General features: G+C 43.9%; 1 protein-coding gene across 4 annotated transcripts in view; it reads right to left on the bottom strand.

Moving 5' to 3' along the window:
• Positions 1-1,097: 1,097 nt before the first annotated feature.
• The window catches only part of itsn1 (intersectin 1 (SH3 domain protein)), a 165,107-nt gene continuing 146,366 nt past the window's right edge, over positions 1,098-19,838 (bottom strand). For all 4 annotated transcript variants that reach the window (XM_078409696.1, XM_078409695.1, XM_078409698.1 and 1 more), the window contains 5 exons: positions 18,928-19,049; positions 14,358-14,440; positions 14,178-14,261; positions 8,915-9,088; positions 1,098-7,259 (listed from right to left, as the gene is read on the bottom strand). In XM_078409696.1, the coding sequence (XP_078265822.1) occupies positions 7,111-7,259; positions 8,915-9,088; positions 14,178-14,261; positions 14,358-14,440; positions 18,928-19,049 (612 nt within the window). In that variant the 3' untranslated portion in view covers positions 1,098-7,110. The remainder of the gene's footprint in view (positions 7,260-8,914; positions 9,089-14,177; positions 14,262-14,357; positions 14,441-18,927; positions 19,050-19,838) is intronic.

The raw sequence follows: 19,838 nt of genomic DNA, 5'->3' as shown, positions 1-19,838 counted from the left end.
CTCAGGTTGATTGTTTCAGGCTTCTGAATTTATCCATTAACTAAATTGCTCTCTTGAAATATAAGGAAACCCAGAATTCAGTTTATTGTCAGCAAGACCTCAAAAGGAGCAATAGACTAGCAGACAATTTATGTGGGATGATGGCCAATGAATAAATATCTGCATGAAATCTGCCTCTTTTAGGTGGGATTTTTTTTATACATCACTTGAGACTGCAGTTCGGGCCTAAAGTTTTATGATTTATCCAAAAAAATAGCCACTTTTTGCACAACACCATATGAAAATAGTGAAAGATGAATCTTGATGTTGCTCTGGAGTGCGCTCTGAACTGTCAAGCAAACTGCCATGGTAACATCTCAAAACACTGATCTGAAGAACACAAATCCCATATAATCACATTCAAAACCTTACCTTGTGCCACACAGAGACCGGAGTTTGAACCTGACTTTGGGTGTTATGTGTATGGAATGTGCACGTTCTCCCTGTGACCTTGTGGGTTTCCTTCCATGTCCCAAAGAAGTGCAGGTTTGTAGGTTAATTGGCCTCTAAATTGCTCCCCACCATGTAGAGTGTGGATGTGAAAGTGTTTCGAAATACAGCACGGAATCAGGCTCGTCGGTGTGCCGACCAGCGATCCCTGTACACCAGCACTATTACACACCAGGGACAATTTATAATTTTTACCAAAGCCAATTAACCTACAAACCTGTACGTCTTTGGAGCGTGGGAGGAAACCAGAGGACCCGGGGAAAGCCCACGCAGGTCATGGGGAGAACATACAAACTCCGTACTGACAGCAGGCGTAGTCAGAATTGAACCCGGATCTCTGGTGCTGCAAGGCAGTAACTCTACCACTGCACCATCGGTTCCCCCTTATGGCAAGTGGGATAAAATAGAATTTGTGTGAATGGTTGATCGATGGTCGGCGTGGACTCGTTCGGTCAAGGGGCTTGTTTCCATGCTCTATCTCTAAACTTGATTGTTCTAAAACTGGGCTTGACGAAATCATTTAAAATAAATAAGTGTTAACAAAATTACACCCCCCTCAAAACGCATGAGTAAATACTTTGCTAAAACTGTTTAATACACAAGTTGGGAACTTTATTTTAGGGTAAATGAGTTACATTAAGACAATACAATACACAATTGTGATTGTTTATAGGATATACAGCATTATTTTGCCAGTACCTGGCTGCTTCCCCAGACCATCAAAGGATTTGGGAACTGCTCTTTCTCTTAATAGTTTGTGCTGTTCAGCACCAGTAGTCAACAGGAATCTTACGTAAAGTAGTTCACTTGTGAGGTTTCCATGTATGCTTCACTTTTTTATTGTCCATTAGCAAATTGTTTTTTTGTCATTGAATGAGACACTAACTTGCAGAGTTTTAATTTTCATTTGTGAAAATACACAAGCTGAGAAAATATAATTCTGTTGATGGAATAATATGAAAACTCTTCAAAGTAACACGGATATGACCACACAACAGTATTCAATTGTAGCATTGTTGTGCACCATGACAATGATTTACAATGCAAAAAAAAAGAGAACATTTGGCTACATATTGAATCAACTTAGACAACGGTACACTAACAATTACTCTGAAGTCACGCCAAGACTTTCTTCAACTTTATGACCCTATTGCGCACATTTAGTAGAGAGTGAGGGGCTTGGCTTAACCTCTAGATGCAGTGTTCATGTTAATTGCTTTCAAGTTACATTTTAAGATCTTTGCACACAAACTATCTTAATATAGCTTACAGCAGCAATATTTCTAGTGATTTTAGACAATCACTACCCGTGAAAATTATGTTTTGGTACACAGAGCGTAGACTGCAAATTGGAACTGGTGCACCAACCAGTGTAACGGCAATGAATGAAGGCTAGTCTTAGCAAACCTTCTGCCCCCTTCCTCAATGTGGATTTTAGCTGTTCTGTTTCAAGAAGTCCCTCACGGGCTGGTTGCCATACAATGGGGAGAGAGATATTGGAGGGCAAATCTTTCCTGAAGTATCTTGTCATTTTCATCCATGATGGTAGTCTATAACAGCATTGTCGAATCCTGGGATTACATTCCATGATTCCTCTCTGAACACTGCACCATATGCACAGGGACACAGAGAGAAATAGGCAATGGATATCCTCTTCAGGATGGCGACTTATGCTGTACACTATTAAAATTCTGACCATTGAAGCACGTCTGAAATAAGTTATCAGTGTAAAGTGGCTGCTTCCCTATAACCAAGTTACTGCAATGATTCTAAATGCACAATTAACGGGGATTGCATGTTTTAATCCACCGGCCTTTGTGGGGAAAAAATGGTAAATAGTGTTAAAATCAAACCGGGATTACAAATTATTATTTTTTTAATTCTTCTAACATTTGGAATGTGAATTTACGTGTTTAGATGTAAATGGAGAAATTCTTGGACCTTTCAGTTACTTAACAGATAATAAGCAAGATGGCCAACAAGAAAGACCCAGTCCAAACTCTCCTGTGTCCAAGATTGAGCGTGTGGCCTGATTCTCAAAATTGTACAAAAATACAGTGGCTTTAAAACATGCAATTACCCAATAAAGTCTTGTCCAACATTCATTAGTATAAAAGGAAACTTTTTTTTATAAAATAATTATAACAATAGGCAGGTTATAACAACAAGTAGCATAGAAAAAAAATATACAACAGAATTTATGTTGGTTCAAAAGTTCTGAATCACATTCTAAAAGTGCAGCTTCCAGTTTTAAAAACTCTCAAAACTTGTTCCTCAATAAACCGTGAACATTTTAAGCTTTGTTTTAATATAAATTACATTTCCAATTTCATCTATTAGACAATATTACCCACACCCGACTATAACAATACTATCACCTTGACAACAAAAGTGCATAAAGAGCTGAAGGGGGTGAGTGTTCACATTCTAAACAGCAACACTGGTAACAGCTTCTGTTAGTTAAGAGTATCTGATCGCGATCGTTGCAATAAAGTAGGGCAGCACAAACCGACCACATCACCAAGCCAAGCCAGGTTCCTAAAGTTGAGGTCTAGACTTGGTCGCACAGCGTAGGGCTCTCGCCAAGTTGCCAACTATTACATTAGTTTTCCAAAATTAATCTGCAAGAAAATGAGGTTGAGGATCCTAACTATGGTCTATGAAACACTACATCGCTTTCCCCTCGCCCAAACACACCCATCTGTTTTGCCACAAGGCTGGTCACGTGTAGTTACCAATGTCACCATTTCTTTCCTGGAGACCCAGACTTTAGCTGAGTAAACTAAGAGACATTTTAAGTTTACACAACTTTAAGTTTGCAGTAAGACATGGATCTCCTGTATACGTCTACGTACACCCAAAATCTTTCACCCAGGGGTTTGCTTGGCAGGGGAAAAAAATCCATTGATCCCTTCAGAAAGTCAGACTGATGGGACACAGGAATAGGCCCTTTGGCCTACAGTGTCCGTTCTGACCATTACGCACTTATCAACACTGTCCCATGCACCAGCGATAGATCTATGGCCTACTATGCTTTGGCGATTTGAATGCTCATCCAATGTTTCTTACATGCTGTGAGAGTATCTGTTTCCACCACTTTCTGCATTTCAACATCCAACGCATGAAATATTCTTCCTCAGGTTCCCGCTGAACGTCATTCTTCAGCTTAAACCTAAAACCTATACTCTGGTCTTAATTGTCCTGCCAGGGGGAATGGCTTTTTACTATCTTATCTCTCCCTCAGTTTTTTTATACATCTATTGGGTCCTCTCTCTCAGTGCAGCTGATAAGATGAGATCCACTATTAATTTTAGCAGATGGGTTTCAACAATCCTTTGGGGATCTGTCGAACTAATAACAGGATATTTCAAAAAAGGGCATGAACAAATTAACTCCAACAATGACTGTATACGAGGAATTACATCAGGCTATTTTTACATCTATCATTGTTTCACAGTACATTGAAGGAATGATAATGATTCAGACTGTTTGGATATTAGGCATACAGGTTCCTACTAAAAAGTCTGAAAAAATGATTTAAGAATTGACTGTGTTTGAAACAATAGGAAATGGATGCATTCTTATGCACAATTCTTCGTTAGCAATGAATGGGAGAAAATAGAATAATAATGTATCTAAATCAATAGGAAATGATTCCAAATTCCACAAAATTAAATCAGTGCAAACTAATACCTGACCTAAAGGACAATAAAATACGTTGCTGTAAATGCAAGCGGTATTTTTTTAGTGTGTATAAAGTCAAAATATGATTAACTGTGGAATTCTCTGCCACAGAAGGTAGTTGAGGCCAGTTCGAGGCTATATTTAAGAGGGAGTTAGATGTGGCCCTTGTGGCTAAAGGGATCAGGGGGTATGGAGAGAAGGCAGGTACAGGTTACTGAGCTGGATGATCAGCCATGATCATATTGAATGGCGGTGCAGGCTCGAAGGGCCGAATGGCCTACTCCTGCACCTATTTTCTATGTTTCTAACTCTTTAATGCTAAGAGTTTTTTTAATAGTTATTTAGTAAGTTAGCAAATCAGTCTGAGCTTGTTATTTATTCATAATAATAATTGAGAAAAGACGTGGCTGATTTTCCACATGTCACCCTGTTTTTGTTTTGAAATTCAAAGTAGTACAATTACTACATTAAACATTATTTTACATTGTGAATCATGGTCACATATATATAAACAAAAAGGAACAAGAGTATCAGAATCCAATGCTGGTACTAATTGAGTCAATTAATTAACCAAAAAGAATTTTGCTTAGGTTTAGTTTAGTTTAATTTAGAGATACAGCATGGAAACAGGCCCTTCGGCCCACCGAGTCCGCACCGACCAGAAATTCCCGCACATTAACACTATCCTGCACACACTAGGAACAATTTACACTCATGCCAAACCGATTAATCTACAAACCTGTACGTCTTTGGGGTGTGGGAGGAAACCGGAGACCTCGGGGAAAACCCATAGTCGCGGGGAGAGAACGTACAAACTCTGTACGGACAAGCACCCATAGCCAGGATCGAACCTGGGTCTCCGGCGCTGTAAGGCAGCAACTCGACCACTGCGCCCCTTGGTGGAAGCAACGTTTTCTGATATTCCCTGTCTGACGTGTGACAACAAAGTATCATTGAATTGTATTACAAAAAATTATGACCTTTGTGCCAAAAAAAAACAAAATTGTCTACTTAAAAAATCAGGTGGGGGGGGGGGGGGGGGTCAATTAAATTTTGTTAGTGCCCATTTTTAACCCAATACAAACCCAATGAATGGCCCTCCTGTGGTGAAAATGTTCCGTTGTTTTTTTTAAAGGGTTAATCAGCCATTTATAAGCTTCACATGTAAAGTCTGTAACAAAATGCGCATGCGAAAAGAAACGGTAAACTGGAATATTAAGTGAATCCTTCCCTACATCCACACATGTGCAATGAGAACTGTTTTGTTTACCTTTCTGATACTTAAGTGGACCCGAACCAACATAATCTTGTCTTGAGCAAAACACAAGAGTGCCGGAGGTACTCAGTGGGTCAGGCAGCATCTGTGGGGAGGGAATGGACTGGCAACATTTCAGGTCGGGTCCCTTCTGATCAGTCTGAAGAAGGGTCCCAACCCAAAATGTCATCTGTCCATTGCTTCCCAGGTGCTGCCTGACCCACTGAGTTCCTCCAGCAATTAATGTGCAGTTCCTCTGCTTTAATGTTTGCATGAAATATAAATTCATTCAAACAGTGCTTTCAAAACCTAACGTATCTAATCATAGAATAGGTGTCATATTTCTTTGCACTAGCTATGAACACAAGTAAGTGAAGTGTCTAGATTACGAGCGATATTTTAAAAAAAACTAAACATGTTACATATTTCAGGCAACTCAATGAAATATTTCAGAGTCATGGAGTCATACAGTATGGAAACAGGCCCTTCGGCCCACCTTGTTCACAAAACAATGAATGGGATTAAACCCCTAATTCTGCGAAATTAAATCAGTCAAACCACACAAAGGCATGTGTGTAATGAATGATAGGTTGTTCATTGTATTTTCAAATGAATACCAACAGTGATTATACGATGGCAGCTTAAAGTGGGCTTTTGCCAAATTTCACAGTTCATTAACGTACAGGTAATGTGGAAACTATTCAGCAGCAATAAACAAACTAATAAGTCTTCCGAGCAAAAAGCCTCCAGTGTATAATAGGACTGAACACTCAATCAACTAAAAGTACCGTGAAATCCCTTCAGCCTACGACCTCAGTTCTCTTTGGAGCAACACCGGCCCAATGAGAAACCTGCCCTCTGAACAACCATTAGACAGGTCAGAGGTGGAATTGAAAGCTGCACTTTCTCAACAAACCCTACTTGATAAGAAAGAAAGAGAGAAAGAAAGAAAGAGAGAGAAAGAAAGAGAGAGAAAGAAAGAAAGTGAGAGAATGAAAGAAAGAGAAAGAGAGAGAGAGAGAGAGAGAGAGAGACTTACAAATGTATATTAAACTCTAATGCAGTGAACAAGTTTACATAATTCTCGTTTCATTCAAGAACCTCCTTAGTATCTTCCATCAAAGTCAATTCTGCACTTGGAGATTTGATATGAACAAATTCTTCTAAAGTGATTTATAATAATTTATGACACTATCTTGGCCCCTTAATTTGTTTTTAAAATGCTGCTCCTAAAATGTTATAATCAAGCACACAGGAAAGTGATTAACTTTATGGAATGACACACAGACTCGGAGTGTAGGTTGCACTCCCTCAAACCACAAAAATGCAGCTTGGCCTCTGTAACAGCGCCTTTTAAAAACTTGTGCAAGTCACTAAAACGTTCACCACACAAAGGGATCAGCTCCGTTCAGGACCACTGATTGGTTGTTTGGAAAAACAAAGTCAAGCCTGGCCTCTGGACATTTTGGGGAATGTAGAGATGTGAAGGTTTTGCACGGACATTGGGAGGTGGCAACTACGGACTCTAAATTCACGTGTCTCTACGTTGAATGCAAAGCAGTGAACAAAGTTTGCTCCGTGCACACTGCACGTTGGAGGGTGCAGTGTCCCTAGCTTCTGCAGATGCTCCATTCAGTCACGATTCAGCGGCATTTCAGTGTGCGGACGTACACATATCACCCTTATGTTTCATCAAAGAGTTGCAAATCCAGGCGCACCATGATCTCCCCGGTGGGAACTTCGTGCAGCAGGAGACGCTTTGTAACCGGACCTTTAGACCCCTGATCTTTCTTGATGTCCGCAATGCGAATCTCTGTGCGGCCCAAAAAGTCTACAGGTAAGAAAAGAAACCATAGTCAAGAGTCAGAGTGTTTTATTATCATGACTCCCAGATAGGACAATGAAATTCTTACTTGCAGCAGCACAACAGGGTACATAGTATTCTAACTTAGATTTAGAGATACAGCGCGGAAACATGCCCTTCGGCCCCCGCCGCCCAGCGATCCCCGCACACTAACACTATCCTACACACACACACGGGACAATTTTTACATTTTACCCAGTCAATTAACCTACAAACCTGTACGTCTTTGGAGTGTGGGAGGAAACCGAGGATCTCGGAGAAAACCCATGCAGGTCACGGGGAGAACGTACAAACTCCGTACAGACGGCGCCCGTAGTCGGGATCGAACCTGAGTCTCAGGCGCTGCATTCGCTGTAAGGCAGCAACTCTACCGCTGCGCCACCGTGCCGCAGTAACAATATAATAATCGAGAAAAAAACGTTCAGCGTGTGTGCATATATGTGTGTGTGTGTGTGTGTGTGTGTGTGTGTGTGTGTGCGCGCGCGGGTACGCGTGTATGTACACACACACACACACACATATATATACACACATGTACACATATTATATATATAATACATAGACACATATAATAAGGGTCTCGACCCAAAACGTCACCTATTCCTTCTCTCCAGAGATGCTGCCTGTCCCCGCTGAGTTACTCCAGCTTTTTGTGTCTATCTTACCTATATATTACATATACATATACACACACATACACACCCATACACTGACACATGCATACACATAAAAACAAACAAACAATAGCAGTGCAAAAAAAAACAAACTAATGCCCCCATTCCTTCTCTCCAGAGATGCTCCCTGACCTGCTGAGTTACTCCAGCATTTTGTGATACCCAAGTCCATGTAGTTCAGAGCTTATTTGGAGGTTGTCGTGGTTAACAGCCTGATGGCTGTAGGGAAGAAGCTGTTCCTGAACCTGGACGTCACGGTTTTCAGGCTCCTATGTCTTCTTCCCAATAGCAGGAGTGAAATGAGAGCATGGCTAGGGTGGCGTGGGTCTCTGATGATGCTGGCTGCCTTTTTGAGGCAGCAACTAAACTAGTGAAGCAGTGAACCTGAACCGAAGGTCGCACCTTGGACCAAACACAGGCAAATGGGACTAACTTAGGTGGGGCATCTTGGTCAGCATGGGCAAGTTGGGCTGAAGGGCCTGTTTACGTGCTGTATGACTCTAGGATGGCAGAGTGGTGTCACTGTCCCACAGTCCCGGCCACCCCATTTCAGGTCTATCTGTAGAGGCTGTCAGTGTGGAGTTCGCAAGGTCTTTATGACTGCATGGATTTCCTCCCACATCCCAAAGGCGGGCTAGTCCGTGGGTTAATTGGTGACTATAAATTGTGTTCATTGTGGGTGGGAGGCCAGAACCCAGTGAGGTATTAATGGCAAAGAAAGACACACTTGTGCTGGAGTAACTCAGCGGGTCAGGCAGCATCGCTGGAGAAAAAGGATAGGTAACGTTCTTCAGACCCTTCTACACATGGGAGAGCATAGACTGCTGTGAATAAGTGGGAGGGGGGTGTAATGTTTGACCCAAGAACCAGCATTGACTCGATGGGCTGGATGGCCTCCTCCTAGTCATGTGAAAATAGGATATATAAATGGAGGCGATCTATTCTTACCATCTGGTGAGAACTGGTCACGTTCAAACACAGTAATACAGAGGACATCTTGTTCTAGGTCTTTGATGAAGAACTGACAATTAGAATTCCACTTGGGGTTCAGAGTATCTTGAATGGTTTTTGTGATGTGGCACTGACTCCCCATAGTCACTTCACAGTAAGGATTACTTTTTCCTAAAAGGAAAATTAAAATCATTAATCTTCTCAAACGTTTCAGCTCTTCTGACATAAAATAAGTTATTTCATTTCTAAGGTATCTTAGCAATGGTTACAGAGATTATCTGCTAAAGAGATCTGGAGAAACATTCAGACAGGTACATGGATAGGACGGGTTTCAATAGACAATAGGTGCAGGTGGAGGCCATTCGGCCCTTCGAGCCAGCACCGCCATTCAATATGATCATGGCTGATCATTCTTAATCAGTACCCCGTTCTTGCCTTCTCCCCATACCCTCAGACTCCGCTATCCTTAAGAGCTCTATCTAGCTCTCTCTTGAAAGCATTCAGAGAATTGGCCTCCACTGCCTTCTGAGGCAGGGAATTCCACAGATTCACAACTCTCTGACTGAAAAAGTTTTTCCTCATCTCAGTTCTAAATGGCCTACCCCTTATTTTCGTAAACCGTGGCCCCTTGTTCTGGACTCCCCCAACATTGGGAACATGTTTCCTGCCTCTAACATGTCCAACCCCTTAATAATCTTATACGTTTCGATAAGATCCCCTCTCATCCTAAATTCCAGTGTATACAAGCCTAGTCGCTCCAGACTTTCGAGGGATATGGGCCAAGCGCAGGCAGGTTGGCCTAGAGTGGATGGATGTGGAAGAAAAAATTTAAATCATTTGCTTAATTTTGATCCTAATTAAACGAGGCAACGAAAGGGTGTGCGGATGTGGCAATTGGCATCTCTGGTTGACCAGGTGCAGAAGAGGACCATGAGAATCGGCAAAAACAAGATTTTAGACGCATGTCTGGGAATGCGTGGAATGGTGAACATATCAAAGTTAGGACAGAGATAAGGAAGCCTGTTTCCTCTGTTGGAAGTTACAGTAGACCACCCCCTACCACTAGTAGCATAGAAATGTTGCAGTAAACGGGGGCTTATGGTTGACTCGGAGAGCGGACAGTGGAGCAGTCTGCTTGGAAGATAAGACGGAATAATGTCAAGATGCCCTTGCAGTACGTTTGGCTTGTATTACCCGTCTGTTGCTGAATAGACTGGCATAAACAAAAAGTATGTTATGACTTATGAAATAATTAATACCCATGTAGTAGACGGTAGTTAAAGGAAAAACTTATAGCCATGGACAAAGTATATTTTCGTATAGTTGTATCTAACAAAAAATTAAAATTGTCGACTGCACAGTATAACTGTCTGCTGCAAAGTCAGAGAACTGGTGAGCAGTTAACTGCTGCCAACTCTCCATGATTTCATGCAATTAAGTCTCTTGAAGCAAACCTCAAAGTCTCCGTTTTTTCCTTTGATTTCCCTCAAAGTTAATTTCTGGGACTACTACAACTGGAGGTCATAACCTCGGAATTAAAGGATGTTCCTTTAGGAAGGAGATGAGGAGGAATTTCTTTCGGCAGAGGGTGGTGAATCTGTGGAATTCTTTGCCACAGAAGGCTTGAAGGCCAAATCAATGGATATTTTTAAGGCAGAGATAGATAGATTCGTGATTGGGACGGGTGTCAGGGGTTATGGGGAGAAGGCAGGAGAATGGGGTTGAGAGGGGAAGATAGATCAGCCATGATTGAATGGCGTAGTAGATTTGATGGGCTGAATGGCCTAATTCTGCTCCTACCACATGAATTTATGAACCTAGTCAGATATTACTCAGAGTTCTGAATCACTTACAGGGTGACCCAAGCTCACCCTGTGTCATCATTTAAATGAACAAGAAATTAAAGCCAGTCTTCAACACAGTAACAATTAAATTGCTGGATTATCAGAGAAAGCCATTTGCTTTGGTTCCGGTGGAAGTGGTGGAGGCAGGCTCGATTTTATTATTTAAGAGTAAATTGGATAGGTATATGGATGGAAGGGGATTGGAGGGCTATGGTCTGAGAGCAGGTAGATGAGACTAGGTCAGAGAAAGTGGTCGGCGTGGACTGGTAGGGCCGAACGGGCCTGTTTCCGTGCTGTAATTGTTATATGGTTATATGGTTTGGTGATTGTCCATCAGAGAAGGAAAATCATCCTCACTCACTCTGGTCTAAAAATGACTCCAGACCTACCAATGTAGTTCTTAACTTCCTCACCTGTCCTGGGGCAAGTGAGCTGGACCATGATATCCCATCTGCCCCACATTTCAATTATAGAGCTGAACCCTGGTTCTTGGTGTACAAATGTCTTAATATCAAACATTTCTGGTTTTAAACATTGCTTGATGTTGCAACACCAGGCTGGACAAGACCATGAAACTCATCTCCAAGTTGGTCAAAGCCAACAAAGACCATTCAAGGACACTGGCCTCTGCACTGACAGACAGGGAATGGCTGTAGTTATGGGGCCACTGTGAGTGAATGGGGTTAACGTTGATAGGTATCATGGTTGCATGGACAAGGTGTACAAAACCATGAGAGGAATAGATGGTGTAGCCGCACAGAGTCTCTTGCCCAGAGCTGGGGAATTGCGAATCAGAGGACATAGGTTTAAGGATAGAGGAGGTTGGGGGGAGGGGGGAGATTTAATAGAAACCTGAGGGGTACCTTCTCACACCAAGGGTGGTGGGTGTATGGAACGTGGTGCCGGAGGAGGTAGTTGAGGCGGGGACTATCGCAACGTTTAAGAAACATTTAGTCAGGTACATGGATAGGACACTGAGCTGAATGATCAGCCATGATCATATTGAATGGCGGTGCAGGCTCGAAGGGCCGAATGGCCTACTCCTGCACCTATTTTCTATGTTTCTATGTTTTTCTATGACAGGGTTAGAGAAATATGGGCCAAATGCAGGCAGGTGGGACTAGCATTGACGGGACATATTTGTCGGTGTGGGTAAGACTCTATGCCTATGTCTATGTGTAAGGTGGACCCCTTTTCTGTGCTGTACAGTTCTATGGTCCAACAAGCATCAATTTGGAGGGAGGTGAGAGAGATGGAACGAACCAAGGGAATGTATGTGATGGGCGGAATGCGAGAGTGTGAATGGCCAGAGGTGGTGGTGGTGCCTGAGGGAGGGTGGGGTAGACTTGCTAACGGCAGCTGACCTGTCTGACTGTGCAAAAAAATAGAAAAATGAACAATAACGGGCGAGAGAAAGAAATCCCAACGATGGAACTGTCACAGGATACCCCGACTGGAATGAGGTTGCATTGCGTTTCTGTGAGACGGACGCAAAATGCTGGGAGTAACTCAGCGGGACAGGCAGCATCTCTGGAGAGAAGGAATGGGTGACGTTTCGGGTCGGGACCCTTCTTCTGTGGCTCTTCCATTGGTGCTTAAGATTATTAACGGGTTGGACACGTTAGAGGCAGGAAACATGTTCCCAATGTTTGGGGGAGTCCAGAACCAGGGGCCACAGTTGAAGAATAAGGGGTAGGCCATTTAGAACGGAGATGAGGAAAAACTTTTTCAGTCAGAGAGTTGTGAATCTGTGGAATTCTCTGCCTCAGAAGGCAGTGGAGGCCAATTCTCTGAATGCATTCAAGAGAGAGCTAGATATAGCACTTAAGGATAGCGGAGTCAGGGGGTATGGGGAGAAGGCAGGAACTGGGGTACTGATTGAGAATGATCCAGCCATGATCACATTGAATGGTGGTGCTGGCTCGAAGGGCCGAATGGCCTACTCCTGCACCTATTGTCTATGGTCCTATTGCTCTGCTGTATATGCTGGAGTACACCATGGAAACTCACCCCCCCCTGTTTGTCAAAGGCAACTACATAGGCAAGGATGGTGCCAATGCCAGCCCACTCTGCGTGCTGGTCCCAGAAGTGGATCTGCCATCATACGTTACCATCGCTCCTCATTTTGAAATCTTTATTTCAAATGCAGCATTTCTCACACTAACGACGGTCCTCTTAATTTCTTCTCAGATCTGTCATCAATTGAACCTTATTAGACTTTACCTAAGCCTTATTCCATTTACCTAAGCCTTATTAGACTTTACCTAAGCCTTATTCCATTTACCTAAGCGTTATTCCGTTTATCCTGTATCTGCACACTGCGGGCGGTTCGATTGCAATCATTGATTAGTACAGGTGTCAGGGGTTATGGGGAGAAGGCAGGAGAATGGGGTTAGGAGGGAGAGATAGATCAGCCATGATTGGGCCGAATGGCCTAATTCTCTTCCTTCACAAAATGCTGGAGTAACTCAGCAGGTCAGGCAGCATCTCAGGAGAGAAGGAATGGGTGACATTTCGGGTCGAGACCCTTCTTCAGTCTGAAGAAGGGTCTCGACCCGAAACGTCACCCATTCCTTCTCTCCTGAGATGCTGCCTGACCTGCTGAGTTACTCCAGCATTTTGTGAAATAAATACCTTCGATTTGTACCAGCATCTGCAGTTATTTTCTTATACTATATATTCTCTTCCTTCAGTTTAGTTTAGAGATACAACGCGGAAACAGGCCCACCGGGTCCGTGCCAAACAGCGTTCCACGCATATTAAACACTATCCCACACTAGGGACAATTTTTATATATACCAAGCCAATTAACCTACAAACCTGTACGTCTTTGGAGTGTGGGAGGAAAATGGAGATCTCGGAGAAAACCCATGGGAGAACGTACAAACTCCGTACAGACAGCACCCGCAGTCGGGATCGAACCCGGGTCTCCGGCGCTGCCAGTGTTGTAAGGCAACTCTACCGCTGCGCCACCGTGCCTCTTATAACTTATGATCTTATGATCATGGAAAGTCTTTACGCTGACTGGATAGCCCGCAATAAGAAAACTTTTCACTGTACCTCAGTACACGTGACAACAATTAAGTAAACTAAACTACCACTTAATTATTTAATCAGATTGCCCTGCTCAAGTGTATTCATACTTTTTGTTTTCTATCGGGAATAAATTGCTACATTGAGCTCCCAGACTTTTAAAATCCATAAAGGGGATTACTTTTTAATGGACGATTAAAATTAATCTAGTTCCTACATGCTAGATGAATTTAGTCAGCCCCCGGCTTATAAATAGGCATCCTGTCGATCAGTGGAATGATGCTCCAGTCTGAGAATTCAAGGCATCTGTTGCCGATGGTTTTCTTCCACCTGGGGATTGGTGATTAAGGCAGAAGTTTATCGAGGAAGCCAGTAATTCTTACCATTGGATCTACACGGTTTCAGTTCTATACCTTCAACTATATTCACCATCAGCCGGCCGATGCCTGTAGCCCTTTGGGATCGAACTGCGGAGAGCGAGAGGAGAGATTCATGAGTGGGGCCTGCCGTAGCAGGAACATGCTTTCCGGTAGAAGGGGCACGCTCACAGTCGTCTTACATACCCAAATAAGCCTTTTCCCGCTTCTTTTTCTCCGTCTCTATGTACAGTTCTGAAGCAGCTTTGATTTTTTGCACCCAGGCAGTTCTGTTGAAAGAGTTTTAAAAAATAATTAAATGTCAGGTGAAAAATAACGTGATCACTCTTTTTTACTTCTGCGACTGGGTTCAAACTGAGCCAAAGCTGATGGATTAAAGAGCTGTCCGATCTGGGCAGTATGCACTCCTCCAATTTCTACAGGGCAATGGACTACAACACAAAAGGGTCTCGACCCGAAATGTCGCCCATTCCTTCTCTCCAGAGATGCTGCCTGTCCCGCTGAGTTACTCCAGCGTTTTGTGTCCATTTCCGATCACAACACACGGTTTGTTTTATTGGTTCATTATTGTCTCACTTGTACCGAGGATACAAAAACTTTGTTTTGCTCTCCAAGCAATTCATACCAGACACGAGGGAGAACGTAGTGCCAAAAGGTAAAATAAACAGAGTGCAGAATAGAGAAAGTGCAGATAAAATAAGAGCAAAGGCTGCAACAAGATAGGTTGGAAGATCAGGAACTCTTCCCTTGTACTGTATATGAAAGGTGTGTTTAACAGTCCTGATAACAGCAGGAGAAAAAAATCTGGTGGCCTTAACTATCAAGCTTGTGTATCTTCTGCCCTTCGGGAGAGGGGATGATAGGGAATATCGGGTGTGACTGACCCTTGATTATGTGGAGCGCGTTCCTGAGGCAGCAAGTGTAGATGGAGTGTGGGGGGGGGGGTTGGGGATGCTGGTTTGTGTCATGCACTGAGCTGTCTTCACATCTCTCTGCAAATTCTTGCTGCCTGAGCGGAGCAGCCCCGACGCACGATGCTTCGACCTCCGATATTTTGACATTGCGATAGTGCTAACGGCTCGCTTCCGGCCACGTGATCAGGTGCATTAAATGCACTTCGACTTGCGATATTTTCAGTTTGCGACGGGTTTCTCGGAAGGTACCCCCATCGTAAGTTGAGGAGCACCTGTATTGAAAGGCCCGGATGGAGCGGACGTGGAGATATTCTTGCTATTGAGGGCGTGCAGCATAGGTTTACTAGGTTAATTCCCGGAATGGCGGGACTGTCATATGTTGAAAGCCTGGAGCGACTAGGCTTGTATACGGAATATGGAATTTAGAAGGATGAGAGGAGATCTTATCGAAACGTATAAGATTATTAAGGGGTTGGACACGTTAGAGGCAGGAAACATGTTCCCAATGTTGGGGGAGTCCAGAACCAGGGGCCACAATTTAAGAATTAGGGGTAGGCCATTTAGAACGGAGATGAGGAAAAACTTTTTCAGTCAGTGAGTTGTGAATCTGTGGAATTTTCTGCCTCAGAAGGCAGTGGAGGCCAATTCTCTGAATGCATTCAAGAGAGAGCTGGATAGAGCTCTTAAGGATAGCGGAGTCAGGAGGTATGGGGAGAAGGCAGGAACGGGGTACCGATTGAGAATGATCAGCCATGATCACATTGAATGGCGGTGCTGGCTCGAAGGGCCGAATGGCCTCCTCCTGCACCTATTGTCCATTGTCTATTGTTTCCACTCGTGGGAGAGTCTCGGACTAGAAGGCACAGCGTCAGAATAAAAGGATGCACCTTTAGAAAGGAGATGTGGGATTTCTTTAGCCAGAGGGTGGTGAATCTGTGCAACTCATTGCCGCAGACGACCGTGGAGGCCAAGTCATTGGGTATTTTTAAAGCAGGTTCTTGATTAGTAAGGGCTTCAAAGGTTACGGGGAGAAGGCAGGAGATTGGAGTTGAGGGGCAAAGACAGATCAGCCATGATTGAATGGCGGTGTGGACATGATGCTCCTATGACTTATGAACTAATTAACTTATGAATTTGCCAAACCAAGCTGTGATACACTAGCATAGACACAAAATGCTGGAGTAACTCAGCGGAACAGGCAGCATCTCTGGAGAGAAGGAATGGGTGACGTTTCGGGTCGAGACCCTTCTTCAGACTGGTTCGGGATAAGGGAAACGAGAGATATAGACGGTGATGTGGGGAGATAAAGAACAATGAATGAAAGATATGCAAAAAAAGTATAAGTATTCTTGTACAGAGTATGCCTTCTATGGTGATCTATGGTGAGTAGTCCTGAACTACTATCTTCCTCTTTGATGACCCTCGGACTATCTTTGATCGGACTTTGCTGGCTTTACCTTGCACGAAATATTATCCATTTACCATGTATCTGAACACTGTAAGTGGCTCGATTGTAATCATGTATTGTCTTTCTGCTGACTGCATAGCACGCAACAAAAGCTTTTCACTGTACCTCGTTACACTTGACAATAAACTGAACTGTAAACTGTAAACTGGGGGGAAATGGTTAGAGCCTTAACTGAACTCTAGTGAGCAATAGCACTGTGCAATTAGCAATAGCATCAGTCTGAAGAAGGGTCTCGACCCGAAACGTCGCCCATTCCTTCTCTCCTGAGATGCTGCCTGACCTGCTGAGTTACTCCAGCATTTTGTGAATAAATACCTTCGATTTGTACCAGCATCTGCAATTATTGTCTTACAAGAGCACTGTGGAAGTCTAACAGAAATAACAGTGCAGTGTATTCATTTGAGCTTGAGCTCAAGCACGTTACTAGATCAGAACAGACAGAATGTTAATCTGGTTCTGAGACTATGGCAATGCTTTACCGAAACTGCAAAATTCCATTCTCCAAAGCTAACATCCTTCACGCTGCAGAAGACAAAATGTACATTACGGTAATGTGAATAAAATTTGTGGGCAATGGTGCACCTACAAAGCAGTAGGATCTGTTTCTCAAAGACAATACTGTGGGAAGGAGCTCCTTCAGTAGAACTTATGCTCCAGTCTCCATTTATACCTCACGCTGCCTCGGCAAGGCCAGCAGCATAATCAAGGACGAGTCGCACCCTGGCCACTCCCTCTTCTCCCCTCTCCCATCGGGCAAAAGGCATAGAAGTGCAAAAACACACACCTCCAGATTCAGAGGCAGTTTCTTCCCAGCTGTTACCAGGAAACTGAATCATCCCACCACAACCAGCTGAACTACTATCAACCTCATTGATGACCATCGGACTATCTTTGATCGGTCTTTACTGGCTTTATCTTGCAATAAAACATTATCAGTACACTGTAAATGGCACGATTGTAATCAAGTAATGTCTTTCCGCTGACTGGTTAGCGTGGCAACAAAAGTTTTTCACTGTACCTCCGTACACGGGACAATAAACTAAACTGAACTGAAACGCTACCCTAACTTTCTCAGATGCCTGTCTGGCCCCAGGACGTCTGCAGAGATCCTGGTTGAAGATAGGATGTCGGGCTGGTCAGGCATGTACTGCATGGCAAGAGGACTCTGCTCAAACAACTATTCTTGCTCCATGAAGCCACTTGATTAATGCATGTTGGCATAACCTCACGAAAACGTCAAACTGAACTATTTCCTCACATTGTTTCCTTGCCATTGAGCTACCTGAACAATGAAAACAGTGGAAAATGTGCAGCTGGCAGGTTCACAAGCAATAGAAATTTAAAGTAATATAAAAATAATTCTCATCTGACCACACAAGGGATTGGGAAATGAAGGAGTAACTTGGCGAGTCAGGCAGCATCAGTATGAAGAAGGGTCTCGACCTAAAGCATCACCTATTACTTTTCTCCAGAGATGCTGCCTGACCCGTTGAGTTTTTGTGCCTACATTTGGTTTAAATCAGCACCTGCAGTTCCTTCCGACACATGAGAAACACGTGTGGCACTAGGTGAAGCTGATGCCTCACAGCTCCAGACAGCTGAGTTCAATCCAAATCCCCACTGCTGTCTGCGCTGAGTTTGCACGTTCTTCTTGTGACAATAAAAACACAAAGTGTTGGAGTATCTCAGCCGGTCAGGCAGCATCTGTGGAGAGCGCAGAAACGTTGACATTTCGGGTGGGGATCGTGTTCTCCAGAGTGCCTGCCGGATTCATCATCTGAAATGCTGTCTGTCCATTCCTTCCACAGGTGCTGCCTGATTTCTGCGTTTTGCTGCAGATTCCAGCATCTACAGTTCCTTGAGTCTTCATCTTGCAACTCGCTGCTGCCCTGCATCACATTCTAGTTTGATTGAACCCCTTAGTTTAATTTAGTTTAGAGATACAGCGCGGAAACAGGCCCTCTGCCATATGTCCAGGCCAAGTTAGGAGGGAGAGATAGATCAGCCATGATTGAATGGCGGAGTAGATTTGAAGGGCCGAACGGCCTAATTCTACTCCTTTTCCTTATGACCTTATAATCAGCGATCCCGTCCACAACCACTGCCCTACACACTAGGAACAATTTACAATTTAATCAAAGCCAATTAACCTACAAACCTGCATGGCTTTAGAGTGAGGGAGGAAACCGGAAATCCCAGGGAAAGCCCATGCGGTCACGGAGAGAACGTACAAGCTCCGTACAGACAGCACCCGTAGTCAGGATCGAACCCGGGTCTCTGGCGCTGTAAGGCAGCGGCTCTACCGCTGCGCCACCGTGCTGCCCACTTCCGTTGAACACTTTGGGACGTTACATTTCCGCCAGCTCTCACTTGCCTTTCATTGATGCTTTCAGCACGAAGCGTGTACACCCTGTCGATGTGGGAGATGTGGAAGATTGGCTCATCGCCAGAAGGGTCAGTCGGTAACTTCACCAACACTTCATTCAGAAAGATAGGCTGCGGACATTACAGAAATGAAAGGGTTTCAATAAGCACATGGCAAAACAGCATTGAACTGAGACTGCACGGTTCAGGCATGAGCAACAGGTCATATAACTCGGCATGCCACATAACAAGTAACCACTAAGTTCTTTAGATTAGTTTAGCTCAGGTTAGTTTTAAAATACATCATGGAAACGGGCTCTTCGGCCCACTGAGCCCACGCCACCCATTGATCACCCAACCACGCCACCCATTGATCACCCATTCACATCAGTTCTAACTGACACGTCCACTCTCTAAACACTAGGGGAAATTAAACAGAGGCCAATTAACTCACAAACCCCCTTGCCTTTGAGATGTGGGAGGGACCTGGAGTACTTGGAGGAAACCCAGGCAGTCACAGGGAGAACGTGCAAACTCCACACAGACAGCACCCGAGGTCAGGATCAAACCCAGGTCTCTGACACTGCTAGGCAGCAGCTCTACCCACTGCGCCATGGTGTTGGAAATATCTTGCCTGCCCTTCATCAGTGTACCTGTAGGCTTCGAATGCTGGAACACCCTCGTCCTGAGCTCTGTGGGGGAACCCTGACCAGAAGGACCACTAAGATTCACAAAGGGTACATAGTGGTAGAGTTGCTGCCTTAAAGCGCCAGAGACCCGGTTTCGATCCTGACTACGGGTGCTGTCTAAATGGAGTTTGCTCGTTCTCCCATGTGACCGTATGGGTTTTCTCCGGTTTCCTCCCACACTCCAAAGATGTGCTGGTTTGTTAGTTGATTGGCTTCGGTAAAATGGTAAATT

The sequence above is a fragment of the Rhinoraja longicauda genome, chromosome 12 (genome assembly GCF_053455715.1).
Source record: "Rhinoraja longicauda isolate Sanriku21f chromosome 12, sRhiLon1.1, whole genome shotgun sequence".
Taxonomy (NCBI): Eukaryota; Metazoa; Chordata; class Chondrichthyes; order Rajiformes; family Arhynchobatidae; genus Rhinoraja; species Rhinoraja longicauda.
Note: the sequence above shows the minus strand (reverse complement) of the source record. Positions and strands in the feature narration are given on the sequence as shown.